Source organism: Leuciscus leuciscus (assembly GCF_965113295.1).
Source record: "Leuciscus leuciscus genome assembly, chromosome: 1".
NCBI lineage: Eukaryota > Metazoa > Chordata > Actinopteri > Cypriniformes > Leuciscidae > Leuciscus > Leuciscus leuciscus.
In genome coordinates this window covers 38,637,958-38,655,126 of record NC_138725.1, presented here as the reverse complement: position 1 = coordinate 38,655,126, position 17,169 = coordinate 38,637,958, and the positions used below count along the sequence as shown (strand labels likewise).

The 17,169-nt window shown below is 38.8% G+C and overlaps 1 protein-coding gene and 1 pseudogene across 2 annotated transcripts in view; one reads left to right on the top strand and one right to left on the bottom strand.

Annotated features, from left to right (window-relative positions):
- LOC309506876 (uncharacterized protein) overlaps window positions 1-10,622 on the top strand; it is a 78,001-nt gene extending 67,379 nt beyond the window's left edge. Inside the window, exons 8-20 of the mRNA XM_082180829.1 lie at window positions 9-128; window positions 908-982; window positions 1,301-1,387; window positions 2,132-2,209; window positions 2,518-2,598; window positions 5,684-5,788; window positions 6,036-6,113; window positions 8,004-8,075; window positions 8,368-8,463; window positions 8,709-8,807; window positions 9,631-9,649; window positions 9,755-9,806; window positions 9,903-10,622. Of these exons, the coding sequence (XP_082036955.1) occupies window positions 9-128; window positions 908-982; window positions 1,301-1,387; window positions 2,132-2,209; window positions 2,518-2,598; window positions 5,684-5,788; window positions 6,036-6,113; window positions 8,004-8,075; window positions 8,368-8,463; window positions 8,709-8,807; window positions 9,631-9,649; window positions 9,755-9,806; window positions 9,903-9,944 (1,004 nt within the window). The 3' untranslated portion in view covers window positions 9,945-10,622. The remainder of the gene's footprint in view (window positions 1-8; window positions 129-907; window positions 983-1,300; window positions 1,388-2,131; window positions 2,210-2,517; window positions 2,599-5,683; window positions 5,789-6,035; window positions 6,114-8,003; window positions 8,076-8,367; window positions 8,464-8,708; window positions 8,808-9,630; window positions 9,650-9,754; window positions 9,807-9,902) is intronic.
- Window positions 1-17,169, bottom strand: part of LOC309474716 (gap junction alpha-1 protein-like) — a 103,323-nt pseudogene that overhangs the window by 39,534 nt on the left and 46,620 nt on the right. The gene's annotated exons all lie outside the window — the stretch shown is intronic.

Genomic DNA, 17,169 nt, shown 5'->3' with positions numbered 1-17,169 from the left:
TCTTCTAGTTATTTTTACATATGGCTGGAGAAAGAGTGCACATGATACAAGCATCTGCATCTTACCTCGTGTAGTTTCTGGATTAGGCTTTGTAGATGTTGTGCTGTCTTGTCTCATCCTGAGTTTAGGTAAGAGTTCCTGCGTGATTTGATTCCTCACTTTGTTAAAGTGGCAGGCTAAGTAAGCACAGATTCATTAGGTTAATGAGTTTATTAACAATGGTTTTGTTCATATACATTTATTTTTTATTATACAGATACCAAAGCCAACACTGTAAAAAAAAATTACATCCCCAAGTGAAAAATTTCAAGTGACCGATAACATCTAAATTTTTCAATTAGTCTGACGTATTATTTCTCATTGAGCCAATGTTAACAGACTATTGCAACAAGAATTTCACTTGGGCCAATTGAAAAATGTAGATGTTATCGGTCACTAGATGTGATGTGCACACTAGATGTGACATGATCATGCTTCTGCCACTTGATCTCTGCTGGCTGCTTCAATGCTATGTCCTGTATGTGCTTCAATGTGGCCTTTGCATGATTATTTTTTTGTGTCAATTTTCTCTAGTTTATTGCTTGACCTGCTTTTATGTCTTTGCAATTTGTGCTTGCTTGTCTGTTTCAATTTTGTGCCACCTTGTTTGTTTGTCTAAGCTCTTGCTTAAGCCTTGTTTTAATTGTAATGTATTTATTGATGTATGCCAATTAACAACTGGCTGGGGACTACAGCTGGAAATTAGCCGTAGAGGCTAAAGCTGCTCTTTTCATTAAAAAGAGGTTGTCCACATTATTATAAAACAATAAACTAAACTAAACTAAACTTGAAATTTTTGATTTGGGAGGGTTAGAAATTTTTTACAGTGAAGTTTTCAATTGTTTAGGCCTATAACTGTGTGTTAAAGTTTGTATTTTAGTTGACTTGAGGCTATCCAGTCTAGAGCAGCAAAGAGGGGCTTACTCACGCGAGCTAACTAAAGGTGAACACATTCTTATTGTTTTACCCCAATATGAGTTATTAGAGTTGCAAAATACTATCAGCTCTAGAAACAACTTTGCTCTCAATACAGCATTTTACATTGTTAAAAATATAGTTTAATATAGACTGTGTGTTATTGAGTGTTGATAAAGAATGAAAACGAAAACAAAAGAAAAAAAGTATCCATAATTTAAAATCTGTATGAATCTTGGCCCTCTAACAACATAAATGTGTGTGTGTGTGTGTGTGTGTGTGTGTGTGTGTGTGTGTGTGTGTGTGTGTGTGTGTGTGTGTGTGTGTGTGTGTGTGTGTGTTATAGTGCCTCTCTCTAATTTCATCATGCACATGTTCGAAGCAGTTTTGTTGAACTCTGTTACACTGGCAGCAGAACTGATCCTGAAAGCACGTAAGTACATATCTAAAATATTATATTACATTATAGAAATCTTTTAACATCACAGTTTTATCTAATTACACACACACACACACACACACACACACACACACACAAAAAAAAAAAAACATGCTGAAAATGTGTGTTAGCTCTGTTATGGACTGGCCATCAATCCATGGCACAAGATGCTATAGGCTCCAGTATTACTGTGACCCTGCATAGGAAAAGCAGTTTGGAAAATGTACTGTGTGACCAGAATTATACTGGACAAATAGTTGTCCGTCACATCACACAGTGCTCTGTCACTTAGACAGTTACGATCTGTTTGTCATCTCAAGGTTTTTCCACTGGAGCGGCTCCTGTCAGTGTTTGACCTAAACATTCAGTTATAAAAGCATTCAAAGCTGCTGTTAAGATTTGTCAGATGAACTGTGACTTTCATGTGTCAAGAGAACAGAAAAAGTATTTGACATGTGACTGAGCCAAACATTAAGACTCACAGACATTTAGCCTGATCAATCATCAGGCCTCAGTGTTCCTCACTGCTGTACGATTGAGATAGTCAATGCTCACTGTGGTTGTGAAATCTTTCGAAAACGAAATGAGTGTTTAAACATTACAAAATGAACAACCAAGCAGAACAAGAGAGAGAGAGAGAGAGAGAGAGAGAGAGAGAGAGAGCAGGTGCAGTACAGTCCAAGTTGGAATCCTATAATTCATTCTTCCATTCATGCTTATTTTTCTCTCTCTGTTTAGATTTTTTGGTGGTGAATATTCTCTTGTCTTGGTCTCAATTGCTCCAGTTGATCTTCTCATTTGGACTTCCCTCTCCAGGTAACACCTGCAAACTGATTCCTTCATAATTCATTACAATGATATGCAACATGCAGTTTTAAATACCACCTGTTTTTCTTAGTAAAAATCAAGTTGATTATAATTCAGACAATTTCAGCTTGACATAGAACATGAATGTGAAAACTGAATGAAGTCATTAAGAGCTGCACAAGAAAACCACTAGACTCTTATTTCAGTGATTTAACATTTATGTTTAAGATCTTCTGAGCAATCCTATGTATTTTAGCTTAATGTTATTGACTTTTCTTTTTTAATGGGAAAATAATAGACGTATTCTCTTATTTTAGGATTTTTAATTGTGGCATTTGTTCCAGTACTACTGTTGCTCTTCATGCTAGTTTTGTCTCGTCTCCAAGCAAAATTCAAATGTAAGTACATGCTGAAACACATTCTTATCATTGTTGTATAGATGTGGAAAGAGTAAATCCTATAATAATATTCTTGTATGTGTGAATTTGTGATTTTGATACTGTATGAATAGAAATGCACTGCTAATATAAAAATACATGCTTAATTTATTTGCTAAATCATGATTTAAAGTCAGCATGAAACAGGAGTTGCTATTGACAAAAAAAAAAATACAAAAATTGAGGGACTTGATGATTAGTGTGTAACTGAATGGAGGCACATCTATGGAAGTAGAATAATGTCAAATGTTTTTGAAATAAAAAGCCTGTTGAATTGCACTACTTGAAAAAAAATAGGCATTGCATTAACCATGCTTGCATTTTAATGCATTGTATTTTTAGTGCTTACATTTTTATGGGCTGAAATTCAACATGGTTGAATATTTAAGCTGTGAATATTTCAATTAAAAACATTTCAAACACCTTTTCATTATTAAAAATTCAATAATCCATATTCACCTTTCATATTTCACTTCCAAAATATTCAAACTGTTTAAAAATACAACCAATAATATTCAACAGGCAATTTTCGGTCCATTTTATTTCGCTTTGCAAATTCGCTTCCACAAATTCAGTGGTTCAAATTCGACAGTAAATTCAACATTGACGTCCAGGAACTGCAGGAAAAGCAGTAGATTGCCGAGCATACTCTCCATCTGCTGTTAGTCAACCTCACCAGCAGGGGGTGCAAAAGCGCGTGTTGAAGACCAGCAACAGTTAAACAAGTCATTCATTCATAAAACTCATTTACAGCAATGTAAGTGTATTTGTGATTATTATGACGGCTGTTTTATGTTAAATTCAGTGTCTTCGCGGTTACTTTTCCTGTGTAGCCTACATGCATCTTTCTCTACCGTGAACGAGATTATAATGTTATTCCCCGATGCGGATATACAGATCCAATGTTACATTTTTGAGGTTGACATATATTTCTCTTGGTTGTTTAGTTGCCTTAACTGTGGCGATGTGCTGCATGCAGGCTATTAGGGTTTCCCTCAATACTTCAGGATTCCCCTGCTGGACATATACAACGCTTAACGTATCTTAATGGACTACAGTGATGTAAAAGACCAAACTCGCAGGCAAGCAGATGGACTCAGAATAACGCGCAAAGCTTAATGCTGAGCGTTTCCCAGTGATAGATTGGCATACAGATGGCTTGATGTTGGACATTCGCACATTTAGGAACCGTCTCTAAAGTGTATACGACTTTGGTATACACGTTTCTAACTCCGATAGCATTTGAATAGAACGACTTACAGTCATAAAACCAACTGTAAAGTGTTCATGTAGTGTCAGGCATAATGCGCACCCTTTGGATTTTTTATATTTATTCAAATAAATTTAAGTTTGCTATTGAAGTTAGAAACGTGTATGCCAATGTTGTATGCAACTTTAGAGACGGTCCCTAAACGTGCGAATGTCCAATATCAAGCCAATTTTTACATTTAGTCATTTAGCAGACGCTTTTATCCAAAGCGATTTACAGTTAAACAGTTCAATAGGAGGACAATATGCAAGTGCTATGAGCTAATGCAATACACGTATGCATACTATATATATGTATGTGTTGATTTTATGCCAGTAGGATATCACGAAACGCTCAGCATGAAACTTTGCGCGTTAAGTTCATATTCTGAGTCCATCTTCTTGCCTGTAGCCTACAGCCTACCCTAATAAGGTGCAAGATTGGTCTTTCATATCACTATCAACGGAAGGGAAATCATTGAGTATGAGGTATTGAGGGAAACCGATTATAATCCTGTTCATGGTAGAGAAAGCTGATGACATGTAGAATACACAGGGAAAGTAACAATGAAGTTATTGAATGAAACATAAACACAGCTTTTGTGTGTTTATCATCTTTTCCGCATATACTGACACAGATAATCATTTTAATTTTATGAATGAATGTCTTCGTCAGCAACGAGCGTTTTTGCACCCCCTGCTGGTGAGGTCGACTAACAGCAGATGGAGAGTATGCTCGGCAATCTACTGCTTTTCCTGCAGTTCCTGGACGTCAATGTTGAATTTACTGTCGAATTTGAACCACTGAATTTGTGGAAGCGAATTTGCAAAGCGAAATAAAATGGACCGAAAATTGCCTGTTGAATATTATTGGTTGTATTTTTAAACAGTTTGAATATTTTGGAAGTGAAATATGAAAGGTGAATATGGATTATTGAATTTTTAATAATGAAAAGGTGTTTGAAATGTTTTTAATTGAAATATTCACAGCTTAAATATTCAACCATGTTGAATTTCAGCCCATAAAAATGTAAGCACTAAAAATACAATGCATTAAAATGCAAGCATGGTTAATGCAATGCCTATTTTTTTTCAAGTAGTGCAATTCAACAGGCTTTTTATTTCAAAAACATTTGACATTATTCTACTTCCATACACATCTGATAGTGAGTGGCTTAACTGAATGATTGGCCTTGCATACGTCATAGACGTCAAGTGAATCGTATCATGAGAAGGTGAAGTTATTGTAGCGCTTAGTTCCACAGAAGATGAAGACGATTACATTTACATTTACGCATTTGGCAGACGCTTTTATCCAAATACATTTATACATAGGTATGTGCAATCCCCTGGGATCAAACCCACAACCTTGCGTTGTTAACGCAATGCTCTTACCACTGAGCTACAGGAAAGCTTGATCATACAATAACATAAGATTTAATATAATACTTAGAATAAACAGCCAACATATGAAACAGCGTGCTAACATGAACAATACCAGACAACTGAAGAGTGAACATAGAGGCGAACTTAAATACATGGTGACGATTACAAAATAACGAACAGCTGTGATGATGATTACTATTAGTTTCCATGGTAACTGATGAGTGGCGGCAAATGAGAACAAGGAACATGTGACGAATGAAAACTAGCAGAACACAACGGTGACAGTTATGACATTTTTTATTAATATTACAAGGTAAAACAACAAACAAATTTGATTTCATGATGACTCTTCTCAGATTTGTATCAGATTTGTGACCTGTAAAAGTTGATGAATTCATCTTTTCATTCACAGGTCTCCACCAAAGACGGATAACATCATTCTGGATGATAACAATACCACTCCTAGATATATTCCTTGTAGTTTATGTTTATCTAACCATATTGGAAAGGGAGAAAGGTACGCTGCTTTATTTTATGTTTAAATAATTTTCATTTTTCATCTAGAAAAAAAAACCCTAATATATTATATTGTTATATTGTTAATATAACAAAAATATTTGTTAGAAGATTTGCTGTGTTAAGTCACAAATTTGTCTGCTTTTATGCAAGGACAAATATTTTTTGTAAGGTTTTACATTTATAATACACTACAATAATTGTTTTGTAGAGATGTGCTGATCAGAAGTGCTTTATTTAATCTACAGAGTATTTGGGATGGACCTGCGTCATTGTATTTATGCAAGTTCTGAAGATGATAGTGGTGTATGAAAACAGCATGAAAGGTATTATACATCACTGACATACAGTGTCCTTTATTACCCCACACTGTAATTATAAAACAACATAAAATATGGCGCTAAGAAGTAGAAATTACATTACTGTGATGTTTATGTCTTATATATGCAAATTAATGCAATAAAAATGTAAAATGTATAAATCATTATTCATATTATTATAAGAAGAAAAAAAAAAAAATGTATATAAAGCAGATATACCCTTGGGTTGGAGCTAAACTCTGCAGGAAAGTGGATTTCGCGGTCCAGAGTTGAGGACCCCTGCTTTAGACTATGCGCTTGGTAAACTGCACATAATTTGTTTTTAATTTCTTAATGATCACTTCATTAGTCATGATGTGTGAGACTGAACTATGATGTCTGAAACTATTCAGATTCCTTCTTTTTTCACATTTTGTTGTTGCAGCCTTATGCTAAATTGCACATTTTTTCCCCCCACAATCTACACTCCATATACCATAATGAAAAAGCAAAAACATATTTGTTATTTAATTTTGAAAATGTATTAATAAGAAAAAACATAAATATCACATTGACACACGGGATCAGATTTACTAACAGCTTACGCCAGCACAAAGTCCTCTAGTCAATTCACTGGTATTTGCACCATTATTTATTTAATGCCACAAACCTAGTTAGTGCTTGACGTGCTGTGATAGTTACTGTACAGAAAGCGTGTGAAAGAAGGGAGAGCATTTTCTCCACTCGTGTTCATTTATGTGAAGTTAAGAGGAAGAAGTTATCCGAACGTATCGTTTGCCAGGCCATATTATTATTAAGATGCAGAAGCCAACCATCTTCTGAGATGCAGAAACCAACCATCTCTACAGCATTCACTGATCTGAGCTCTATGGCAAAGTGACTGTACAGAAGTTGAAAGTTGAAACTTGAAATTTGTAAAATGACACCCAAAGGACTCTTCATTTCATTTCATCATGCAGTGAAGCTATACTGTAATCGACAGGGACTAGAGAACTAGTTAGGGCAGAAGGAATGCTGAAAGCAAAAAAAAAAAAAAACCTGATCCAGAGAACTCAGGACCTTAGACTGGGCCGTGTTCACTTTATAATGACAAGCTTTACAGAAATCCATGTGTGCAAAGCTTATCTTATTATATTCCAAAAGACCCGAGACTGTAATCAATCACTGCCGGATGTGCTTCACCTCAGCGCTGAATAATGCCAATGTGACACTTCAGTTTTTGGTTCTTTTTAACAAATTTGCTAAGTAATTACACATTTCATTATGGGGCATTGAATGTGGAAAAAAATGAAATGTGAAAAAATATAAAACAGTTTAGCATTTAAGGCTGCAAATATTCTATTCAATAATCAACAGCATTTTTTTTGCACACTTTTCCTTAAAAGTGAAATGATTTCTGTAAATCCAGTTGCCATATGCTGTGTGGCTTCTCCATGTTCTGAGTATTTCCTGAACATAAAAGCAACAAACTATATTATTTTACAAAATTATAATAATTAGGGAGAATCAATCAATAATGAATAATTTACTGCCATTGTGTATTCTGATTATGAGTATTTTAACATTTAAATGTATTTTCAAGTGCTTCATTTTTGGAATCTGAAAACATTATTCTTGAATAATCAGCAACTGCCCAACACTGGGTACAATATTCTCTCCCTTTACTAGACCTTTTGATTGATTGATTGATTGATTGATTGATTGATTGATTGATTGATTTACTGATTGATTGACTGACTGATTTGTAGGCCTTTCAGTAAATTAGTCAATAAAAACATGTTGTTGTCTGTATTTTGTTATTACTAGATATTATGATATTATGATCCCAGGATAAATCCATAATCTCTTCTCATCCTTTTGGCTTTTGAATCAGATTTCAGTTTTGTTTTAACACAGTGGCAGAACATTCAGAAATCCAGAGACGAAAACAACAACAGACTGAGACAAACCAACAAGGATCAAATACATGTAATTACTCACTGCTGAATCTTAATATGAAACCTAATTAAAAATTAAATAATCCTAATTAGCATACATACAATAAAATCAGTTTAATTAATGCAACTATTTGATTGTTTGATGTGTGTGTGTGTGTGTGTGTGTGTGTGTGTGTGTGTGTGTGTGTGTGTGTGTGTGTGTGTGTGTGTGTGTGTGTGTGTGTGTGTGTGTGTGTGTGTGTGTGTGTGTGTGTGTGTGTGTGTGTGTGTGTGTGTGTGTGTGTGTGTGTGTGTGTGTGTGTGTGTGTGTGTGTGTGTGTTAGTGCCTCTCTGTAATTTCATCATGTACATGTTCGGAGCAGTTGGTCTTGTTTTGTTGAGCTCTGTTACACTGGCAGCAGAACTGATCCTGAAAGCACGTAAGTACATATCTAAAATATTATATTACATTATAGAAATCTTTTAACATCACAGTTTTATCTAATTACACACACACACACACACACACACACACACACACACACACACACAAAAAACATGCTGAAAATGAACCGAACACAACATTATACAACTACTAAAATTGTATGTGCTTTACCGTTTTGCTTTCAAATGTCTTGTGTATCTTCCTTTCTCTTCAATGTTATTCTATCATTTTAATTCTCAGGAAATGGTGAGCGCGTCTTGAAGGATCTGAGAGTCATTGTCTTCCCCTCTGAATGTGTTTTTGCCTTGTATTGGCTCATTTTACTTCTGCATGCTTACTGTAAGTATCTTTCTTTTTTCTTTCTTTTTTTTTAGGGGTTCAAGCGCGTAGCACTGAAACCCAATTGTAAATGCTAAAATGTCCAAGGATCAGCATTCTCCCCTAAAAGTGATCAGGCTGACCAAACCGTAAGTCATAGAGACTTGAAACTTTGAGGGCTGGTAGTTCTCACAGCGTCTACAACGTCACCAAGGCTCGTCCCGATCGGCCTGATGGTGGCGCTACAGTGATAAAAGGTAGCCTATACGTAATGGCTCATAACTCCAAACTATTCGTCGCAGAATCAAGTGCATTATATCCTTGACTCAAGACGAAAAAACACACTAATTATGCATATAGCGCGGGAACTGAAGATCGAATTTGTATTCATTTTGCGGAGACACATTTATGTAGCCAAGTGTAAATGGAACCGTTTTAACAAATCGGATAGCTTTCCAGTCAGTGTGAATGCAAATAGGCCTTTAGTGTGAGTTAAGAATTATTATTATTTTTTAATCTAAAGAAACCTTTTCCACTACAAAGAACCTTTAATACAATGGAAAGATTCCATGGATATTTCTTCACTGAAGCTTCAATAACAGTAAATAACCTGTATTTTTAAGAGTGTATAATATGACAGTGAACTGGGTCACTGGTTTAGTTGACAATGTCTATAATGCTGATTTGTAACAGATGCAAACAGTTATTGAAATGAAAGAGGTTCAATGCTGGTAAAATGAGACAAATATCCTTACAGAGGCTGATTTACTTGCTGTGATTCAGATTTTCCCTTAATTATTAACATAAACATCTTTCTCTCTCTAATATCTCCTGTCACATATAGGGAAGACTTTTACAACTGAGTAAGTTCAGATTTTTATTCTTACAGCTCTCATGTATGTATGCATATAGTACATTCAACCGTGTATATATCATTGTTTAATATGTAATTCTGTATTCTAATACAGATCTACACAGAATCAAAGGGACACACATCAGAGACACAGCAGTCAACTCAGGGTAATACAATAATTATGTGATATAAACTGATCTGCAGTTTAAGCTTTGACATCTTCACATAGAATACAGTGTTATTGAATCTTGTTTTGATCACAGAACACAGAACCAGCAGAGACTCATGAAGTGGAGAATCTGTGAGCGCCTGATTCTGCTGTTTCACAGACACAAAGATCGAGACACAGACTCTTCCACATTTCTCCTGCACTCTGACGCTCTCTCCGTCTGTAAAAGAGGAGTTCCTCTGGAGTAAAAACCAACTAAATTAGACTGACTTGCAAATTGCTTGGATCATTTTATATTGGTTGTTGAATCATTTCAAAAGTGAATCATGGCAGTATTAAGCTTCTTATAAACAAAGTGTTTTTTCATAAACAGTCAGATTTCAGTACAGCGTTTTTGTAAATGTGTTGTGTTCTAAAACATTTGAATATTCATCTTTGAGTATTTAGTTAAATATGAGGGAGTTGAAGATGTTTTGTAAATGTTTATGTGGCTATTGCATCAGTATTAGGCATCAGCTTTTATGCACAGGCTGTTTTCACTTTTAATGACTCAAAGATATCATTTTTCAACTCAAAATGCATCTGCTTGTTTGTGTTTGTGTTTGTCTTTTTATTTTGATAATGTCTCAGGGTACTGTATGTAGTCATACACTGAAGGTGCAGAATTGGCTGTGCCAAATATATCCAGTTTGTAAAAACATTCAAATCCTTTTGTAAAGTGTCTGAATTTAGTCTATGTGTGTGTGCGTGCCCTCAGATAATAATACATGTTCAGAGAATGCTTTCTATTGTCTTCAAGCTCATCAAATATGAAAGAAAAAAAGAAAATGAAAAAAAAAAAAAAAAACCTTTCTGCTTAAAGTGTTCAGTTATTCTGGTCGATTTCATAAGAACCACTAGTTTTTCAGTAGACTATTGCTGTTTACTGCTCATATAGAAGATTGTCTTTTAGTTTCATCGCATTGATCTGTTGTCATCTAACAATAATATACAATGCAGATTTATTAACCTCAATCAATCTTATATTAGCCCCAATGGAAAAAAAACATTAAAAACATTAATAGACCAACATCACCTCTGCTCTCTGTGGTGAAACTGGTTCAAATATAAGTTGTTGGAAAGTCTGACAAAGTCCTTAAGTTTATTATTTCTTCACATGCTGATTAGTATTTTCCTGTGTTTACAGTGGTAATGTAATCCGGTAGCTAAATCCACAATTATTTATTGTAATGGTGACAATGTATAAAAACTCTTTGTCCCAAAATGTAAAATCATCCCTACCGTTTTGTAAAAATAAATTAAAAAATAATTTTGTAATGCCGTTTTGTATATGAAATAAGCCATAATCTAAATAAAACAAATATTTACATAACTAATTCAATCAGTTCTCGACTCGACAGTGCATTGAACTGGTGGCAGAAGTTCCCGAAGCAGAACTACACAACTCTTAAACTGAGAAAAGCTGAGAAAATCAGTGACTAGAGGTCGATGTTCACTAAATGTTGAACATGCACATTTTTAGACGAGCTGTCAAATCAGACATCAGATCAAAAAAATGTTGCAGGTTATTCAGAAATTCACAGTGTAGAAATTACACTTTTAATATGTAAAAGTGCATTAAAAGTTAAACAATAGGCTGCAAAGGCCTTGAAAAAGGAAAGAAATTGAAATTGCATGAAATTTTGGAAATAAGACAAGTTTAATTATATTTCCCCACAAAGTCGGATCGTAAATCCCGGTTTGATAAGACTGTGGGACACGAGCAGGACAGAGCCTCTCGTCTGGTATCTTTGTTTTCTCCTGATGTTAATTGACACTGGTTGTAAAAGGTCAGAAAAGAGAGAATTTAATCTTCCGCATGAGCGAGACATGTAAGCTATATTTGATAAAGTTGATGTGCTTTACCTAGTGAAGTTAATAATGCTTTCTGTTGTCTTGGAAGGTAAAATAGTATCTGATGTAGTGTTTTTCTCCTTTGCCAAAGTAAAAGATGCGATATAGGGAAAAGTGAACGAGAGGTTTATAATCCTCAGCGAAAGGACGCAAGTAATGATTTATGATTCCATGTCCAGAGGAATAACTCATGGAACAGGCTATTGTTAAATTCGTAAAACATTATACAAAACCGAAATATGGCTTAATGCCACTTTATGAGCTTGTTGCCGACCTCTCTCATCAGATCCAAATGTTTCCATGGTCGCGATGTAATATTTGGTTCAAAATAGAACGAGCGCTAAAGTAACATTTCAGACCATGTGTTTGGTCAACAGAGACACCATCACTGTCCATAATTAATATTCATAAGACAAGACAGTTGGATTGTCAACACACTATCTTAACCAAAAAATTAAATCTCTTCCTCTTGAGGGAAATAACATCACAACATTTATTTCCATCAAGATGTGCATTTTTGGTCAAGATCTTGTATTGTCAATGCAAGAGTCCAGCACTCTGTAAAGTCTCCTTCAGCACATCCTGAAGACACTCAATGAGTTCAAGATCAGGACTCAGAGGAGACGATTCATGTGTGAGAATGATTATTCAAGCTCCTCACAACCATTCTTTCACAGTTTGAGCCTGATGAATCTTGATACCGTCCTACTGGAATATGGCCATGATGTGTCTTCATGCTTGTTTAAGAAATGAAAAGGGACACACTCCATCAATTAGGGTTAGAAGAACTGTTGTCAAACATATAACATACTAGAAATAAAATAATCACTGCAATAATGATCCATTAGATTCACAGACGAGGCTTAAGCAAGTAACAGACTAAAATGCATGTTTGATCTGTATTGACTGAAAGCAACTTGCACTGACATTTCTTAAAATATGTCAGTGCCATTGTTTTGTCTCAAGATGCACACCAGTAATGTTTGCGTGTTTTAATAAGGCACGTTTTTAAAGGCCGTTGAATTTAGGCTTAATCCTGGCTTAATCTAAACCCTGTCTGTGAAACCAGGCCTCAGTCTCTTAAGCATTTGCCTATTTAAACAAGTGCTTATAAAGGAATAAAGTGTTGCAGTTAGTTTGCACAGTTACAATAATATTTTTATTTTGCATAATTTCAATCTGATGGAGATCCACTGGATTGAAATGTTAACATCAAGTCAGATGATATGGCAAAAAAAAAAAAAAAGTTGCATTTGAAAGTATAAAAATAAGCTCCTGTTCAGCTGTTTTGGGGCTTTTACAGATTAGACGATAACTTTAAATTGTCTTGACACTACTTCAACACTTTAAAATAAAGAATTAAACATTTTTGTGCACACTGAGATCTCACAAACATGTAATGAGATGTCTAAGATTTGTTTTGCAGTCGCTCACACTGTTCAACACTTGTGAAGAATTACAGGTCAAAAATGGAAATGGGACTTTTATAGCTTACTTTGTTTACTTTCATTCAAAGACAATCTGTATTTATGAGTCAAGATGACATATTTTCTCAAGTCCTTTTTCTCCGAGTGAAACTCATCCAAACTCCTGATGCTGTCAGTCCTAAACGATGTAGTCCAGATGTGCGGTCTCTACCACCAGCGGTAGTGTGCGTATGCCCTGTTGGCTTCGGCCATCTTGTGAAGGTCATGTTTGCGCTTCACCACATTTCCCTCATTCGTGAAGGCGGCCAGCAGCTCCTGTGAGAGTTTCTCGTACATGTGTGTGCGACGGTGCTTGTTGTCTCTGCATTCTGTGATCAACCACTTCATGGCCAGAAAACGCCGGCGATTATCCGTGAGAGGGACGGGAACCTGCAAGAACAATAACAGAGAGTGAGATTCAGTATTTGATCTGAGTTTTGATGTGGTTCCTAGAGCTGGACAACATCGTACATTGTATGGAAAAGATCAGAATGGACTTTCTGCATAACATCCGCTTTTGTGTTTCACAGAAGAAAGAAAGTCATACAGGTTTGGAACAACATGAAGGCGAGTAAATGATGATAGTTCTCTTACGAGAGGTCTCTCGTACTTGCGTAAGTATCTTACGCTAGGGGAAAACCTCTTTTCCTTGAGATATTGAAGCCAAAAATTATCCTTAATTTTGCAATAATGTAAAACGCATTGCAGCAGCATGCAGACATGGGCGAGACAGCTTGCGCGCCCATTGGCTGCTCTGCGGCAACTGCACCAGCCTATCGATAGAGGCCCCTCATGACGTCAGAACCAATGAGGGTGCTTCGCGCCCATTACGTCATGTCCCGCCGAAAGCGGGTGGAGCTAGGGCTATAAATACGGCCCAGAGAGGCTGGTTTGGTCAGTTTTTCATCTCTTCAGCGGGCCTTCGCATCGCTGGATCCTGAGAGGAAGCCGCGCCGTCTGAGTCAAGCACCCAGCGGGATTAGTGCATCTGAAGCTGCTGGTCGACATCTCGCCGCCTTCAGTCGCCGTTTCTGCTGACGCTTTCCGGCGTACATATCCTTTTCTCTGCTACTGTGTTTTGTGTATGTGTGTGTGTTCGCCGCCGCGACACACACTCTCATTGCACTAAAAGAGCCGGGCGTCTTTTTCAAGACGCCCCTTTCCCCCCCAACCCGCAAAGCTCGCCGGTGCGCCCGCTTGCCTTGCCTGCTTGGAGGATGATACCTGCTCTCCCTCTGTTCGAGCCGCGCAAACCGCGCCGTTCACAGGGGATGTCAGGAGCGGACGGTCACGGGGCTAGCTTTCTCTCTCCCTCTGTTCGAGCCCCGCAAAATGCGCCGTTCACAGGGGAGGCTGGAAGCGGACGGTCGGGGTTAGTTTTTCTTTACGTACAAGAAAGCTACCCTGCCCCTGCGCCCCATTCACGCGTCACTCACCGGCGAAAGGAGAAAATTGTGTTTAGTCCCGCCGGACTGACCTGAATTTTCTCACACATTTCTCAGTTCCCTGATCAGGCGACTGGAAATATAAATATTGCAGCGCCTGCAAGCAAACGCCGAAGAAAACACGTTGACGCTCTTATATGCTCGTGCATCTGAAAGCCTTTGTGTTCCCCCCTGTGGCTCAGTGTTTTTTCACACGAGAGACCGGTGTTCGAATCCCGGTCTAACGGCAGATCAATTATGCCTCCAATGCTTCGCTCTGTCAGTTCCCTGAAAGGCGACTGCAGATGTGCATTTTGCAGCCAACGAGCGCGTTGTACAACCCGCTCGCCTGCACCCAAACACCGTTTCTATGGTTCCCGTGCGTCACTGGCGAAAGGAGAAAAGAGTGTTAATCCCAGTCTAACGGCAGATTAATTATGCCTCCAATGCTTCGCTCTGTCAGTTCCCTGAAAGGCGACTGCAGATGTGCATTTTGCAGCCAACGAGCGCGTTGTACAACCCGCTCGCCTGCACCCAAACACCGTTTCTATGGTTCCCGTGCGTCACTGGCGAAAGGAGAAAAGATGTCCCGCTGCGGCCGGGCCGAATTCTATTTCTCACACATTTCTCATTCCCCTCTGAAGTTCAGGCGACTGGAAATGTCATACTGCAGTGAGCGAGCCTGTTGTAATGCACGCACGCCTGCAAATAAATGCCAGCATGCTGACGCTCTCTGATAATATTCGCGCTAACTAAATGCTTATGTGTCTTCCCCTGTGGCCCAGTGGCAGTTTCTCTGGTTTTCACGCGAGAGACCCGTGTTCGATCCCGGGTCTACCGGCAAAAAAATTCTTATTAAAAATGTTATGCCGTCAATGCTCGCTCTGTCAGTTCCCTGAAAAGGCGACTGCAGATGTGTATTTTTGCAGCCAACGGTAAATGTACCCACAAACATGGTTAAATGTGGTAAATGCCCACAAACACTACGTTCTGCATGTCTCAAGGTTTCTGTAAAACAAAACCTACATGCATTCGCTCTGCTCAGGCAGACAATGCTCTCAGTGTTGTAAATGTGCCCGCTATCCCACGCCCACATTCACACATAGACATGACAGGTCTTACGGGACTCGCCCAGCCCTCCCCCTCTCGGTTGACCACCGCAGAGGAGTCGAGCGCGGGCAATCTGCCCGCTGTTATCAGCGCGCCCCCTGCCTCAAATGTCATAAGCGCGACGCTTATGTTGCAGCACACTGAAGCCCCTCTGTCGCTGAGCGACCAGAGCGCGCTTCGCATTCAACCCCTAGCCATTCGTGCAAATGCATGGGCAAGGCTACCCGGGGTTTCGAAGTGGGTGCAAGACATTATAGAAAGAGGCTATTCGCTACAGTTCGGTCGACGCCCGCAACGCAAAGCGGCGCTAATCGATACTACGGTGAAAAAGGAAGTAGCACACCTACTTCGGGCCAAAATAGCGAAGTTACTGAGCAAAGGGGCTATAGAACCCTTATCACAAGCTCAGAGCGAAGGGGGCATGTACAGCAGATATTTTCTGGTACCCAAAAAAGACTGGGGTCTCAGACCCATTCTAGATCAAAGACGACTAAACAAAGCACTTCTGAAACGACGGTTCAGAATGCTCACGACCAAGAAAATCCTCTCGCAAATTTGCCAAGGGGACTGGTTCATGTCGATAGATCTGAAAGACGCTTATTTTCAAATACAAATAGCGTCACGTCACAGGCGATTTTTTGAGATTCGCCTTCGAGGGTCAGGCATATCAGTACACAGTCCTGCCATTTGGCCTATCCCTGGCACCTCGCGCATTCACAATGTGCATGGATGCAGCGCTCGCACCCCTCAGGCTCCGAGGCATACGAGTGCTGAATTATTTGGACGATTGGCTGGTCGGGGCTCATAGAACACAGGACCATATTACTTGATCACCTCGAGAATTTAGGTCTCACAGTCAATTGGGCGAAGAGTTCGCTGTCTCCCAGTCAGAAAATATCTTTTCTGGGCACAGATCTGGACTCGCTGTCTATGACAGCACAGCTGTCGCCGCAGCGCAGACTAAGTATTCAGCGCATGACAGAGAATTTTCGCCACGGCGCTTTAGTTCCGCTCAAAAAGTTTTCAAAGGATGCTGGGTCTCATGGCTTCAGCATCCTCAGCGCTTCAGCTGGGTCTGCTTCGCATGCGCCCGCTGCAGTATTGGTTAAAAGCGCGTGCGCCGCGCAGAGCTTGGACCTCCGGTCTCGCGCGCCTCAAGGTCGATCAGAAATGCGTCGCAGCTCTGAAACCTTGGACAGTGACCGACTGGTACCGGTCAGGAGTAAGCCTGGGGACTTCCTCGAGTGTGAAGGTGGTGTCTACGGACGCCTCAACCTCGGGATGGAGGCGCTTTTGTCCCCAGATAAAGACACCACGTCTTGGTCCGTTCGGACAACATGTCAGTGGTGGCTTATATAAATCACCAAGGAGGTATCAGATCCAGAATCCTTCACAGGCTGACGGAACGCCTCCTGGTCTGGGCTCAGCACAATCTGCGCTCTCTCAGGGCAGCGCATGTGCCCGGCCA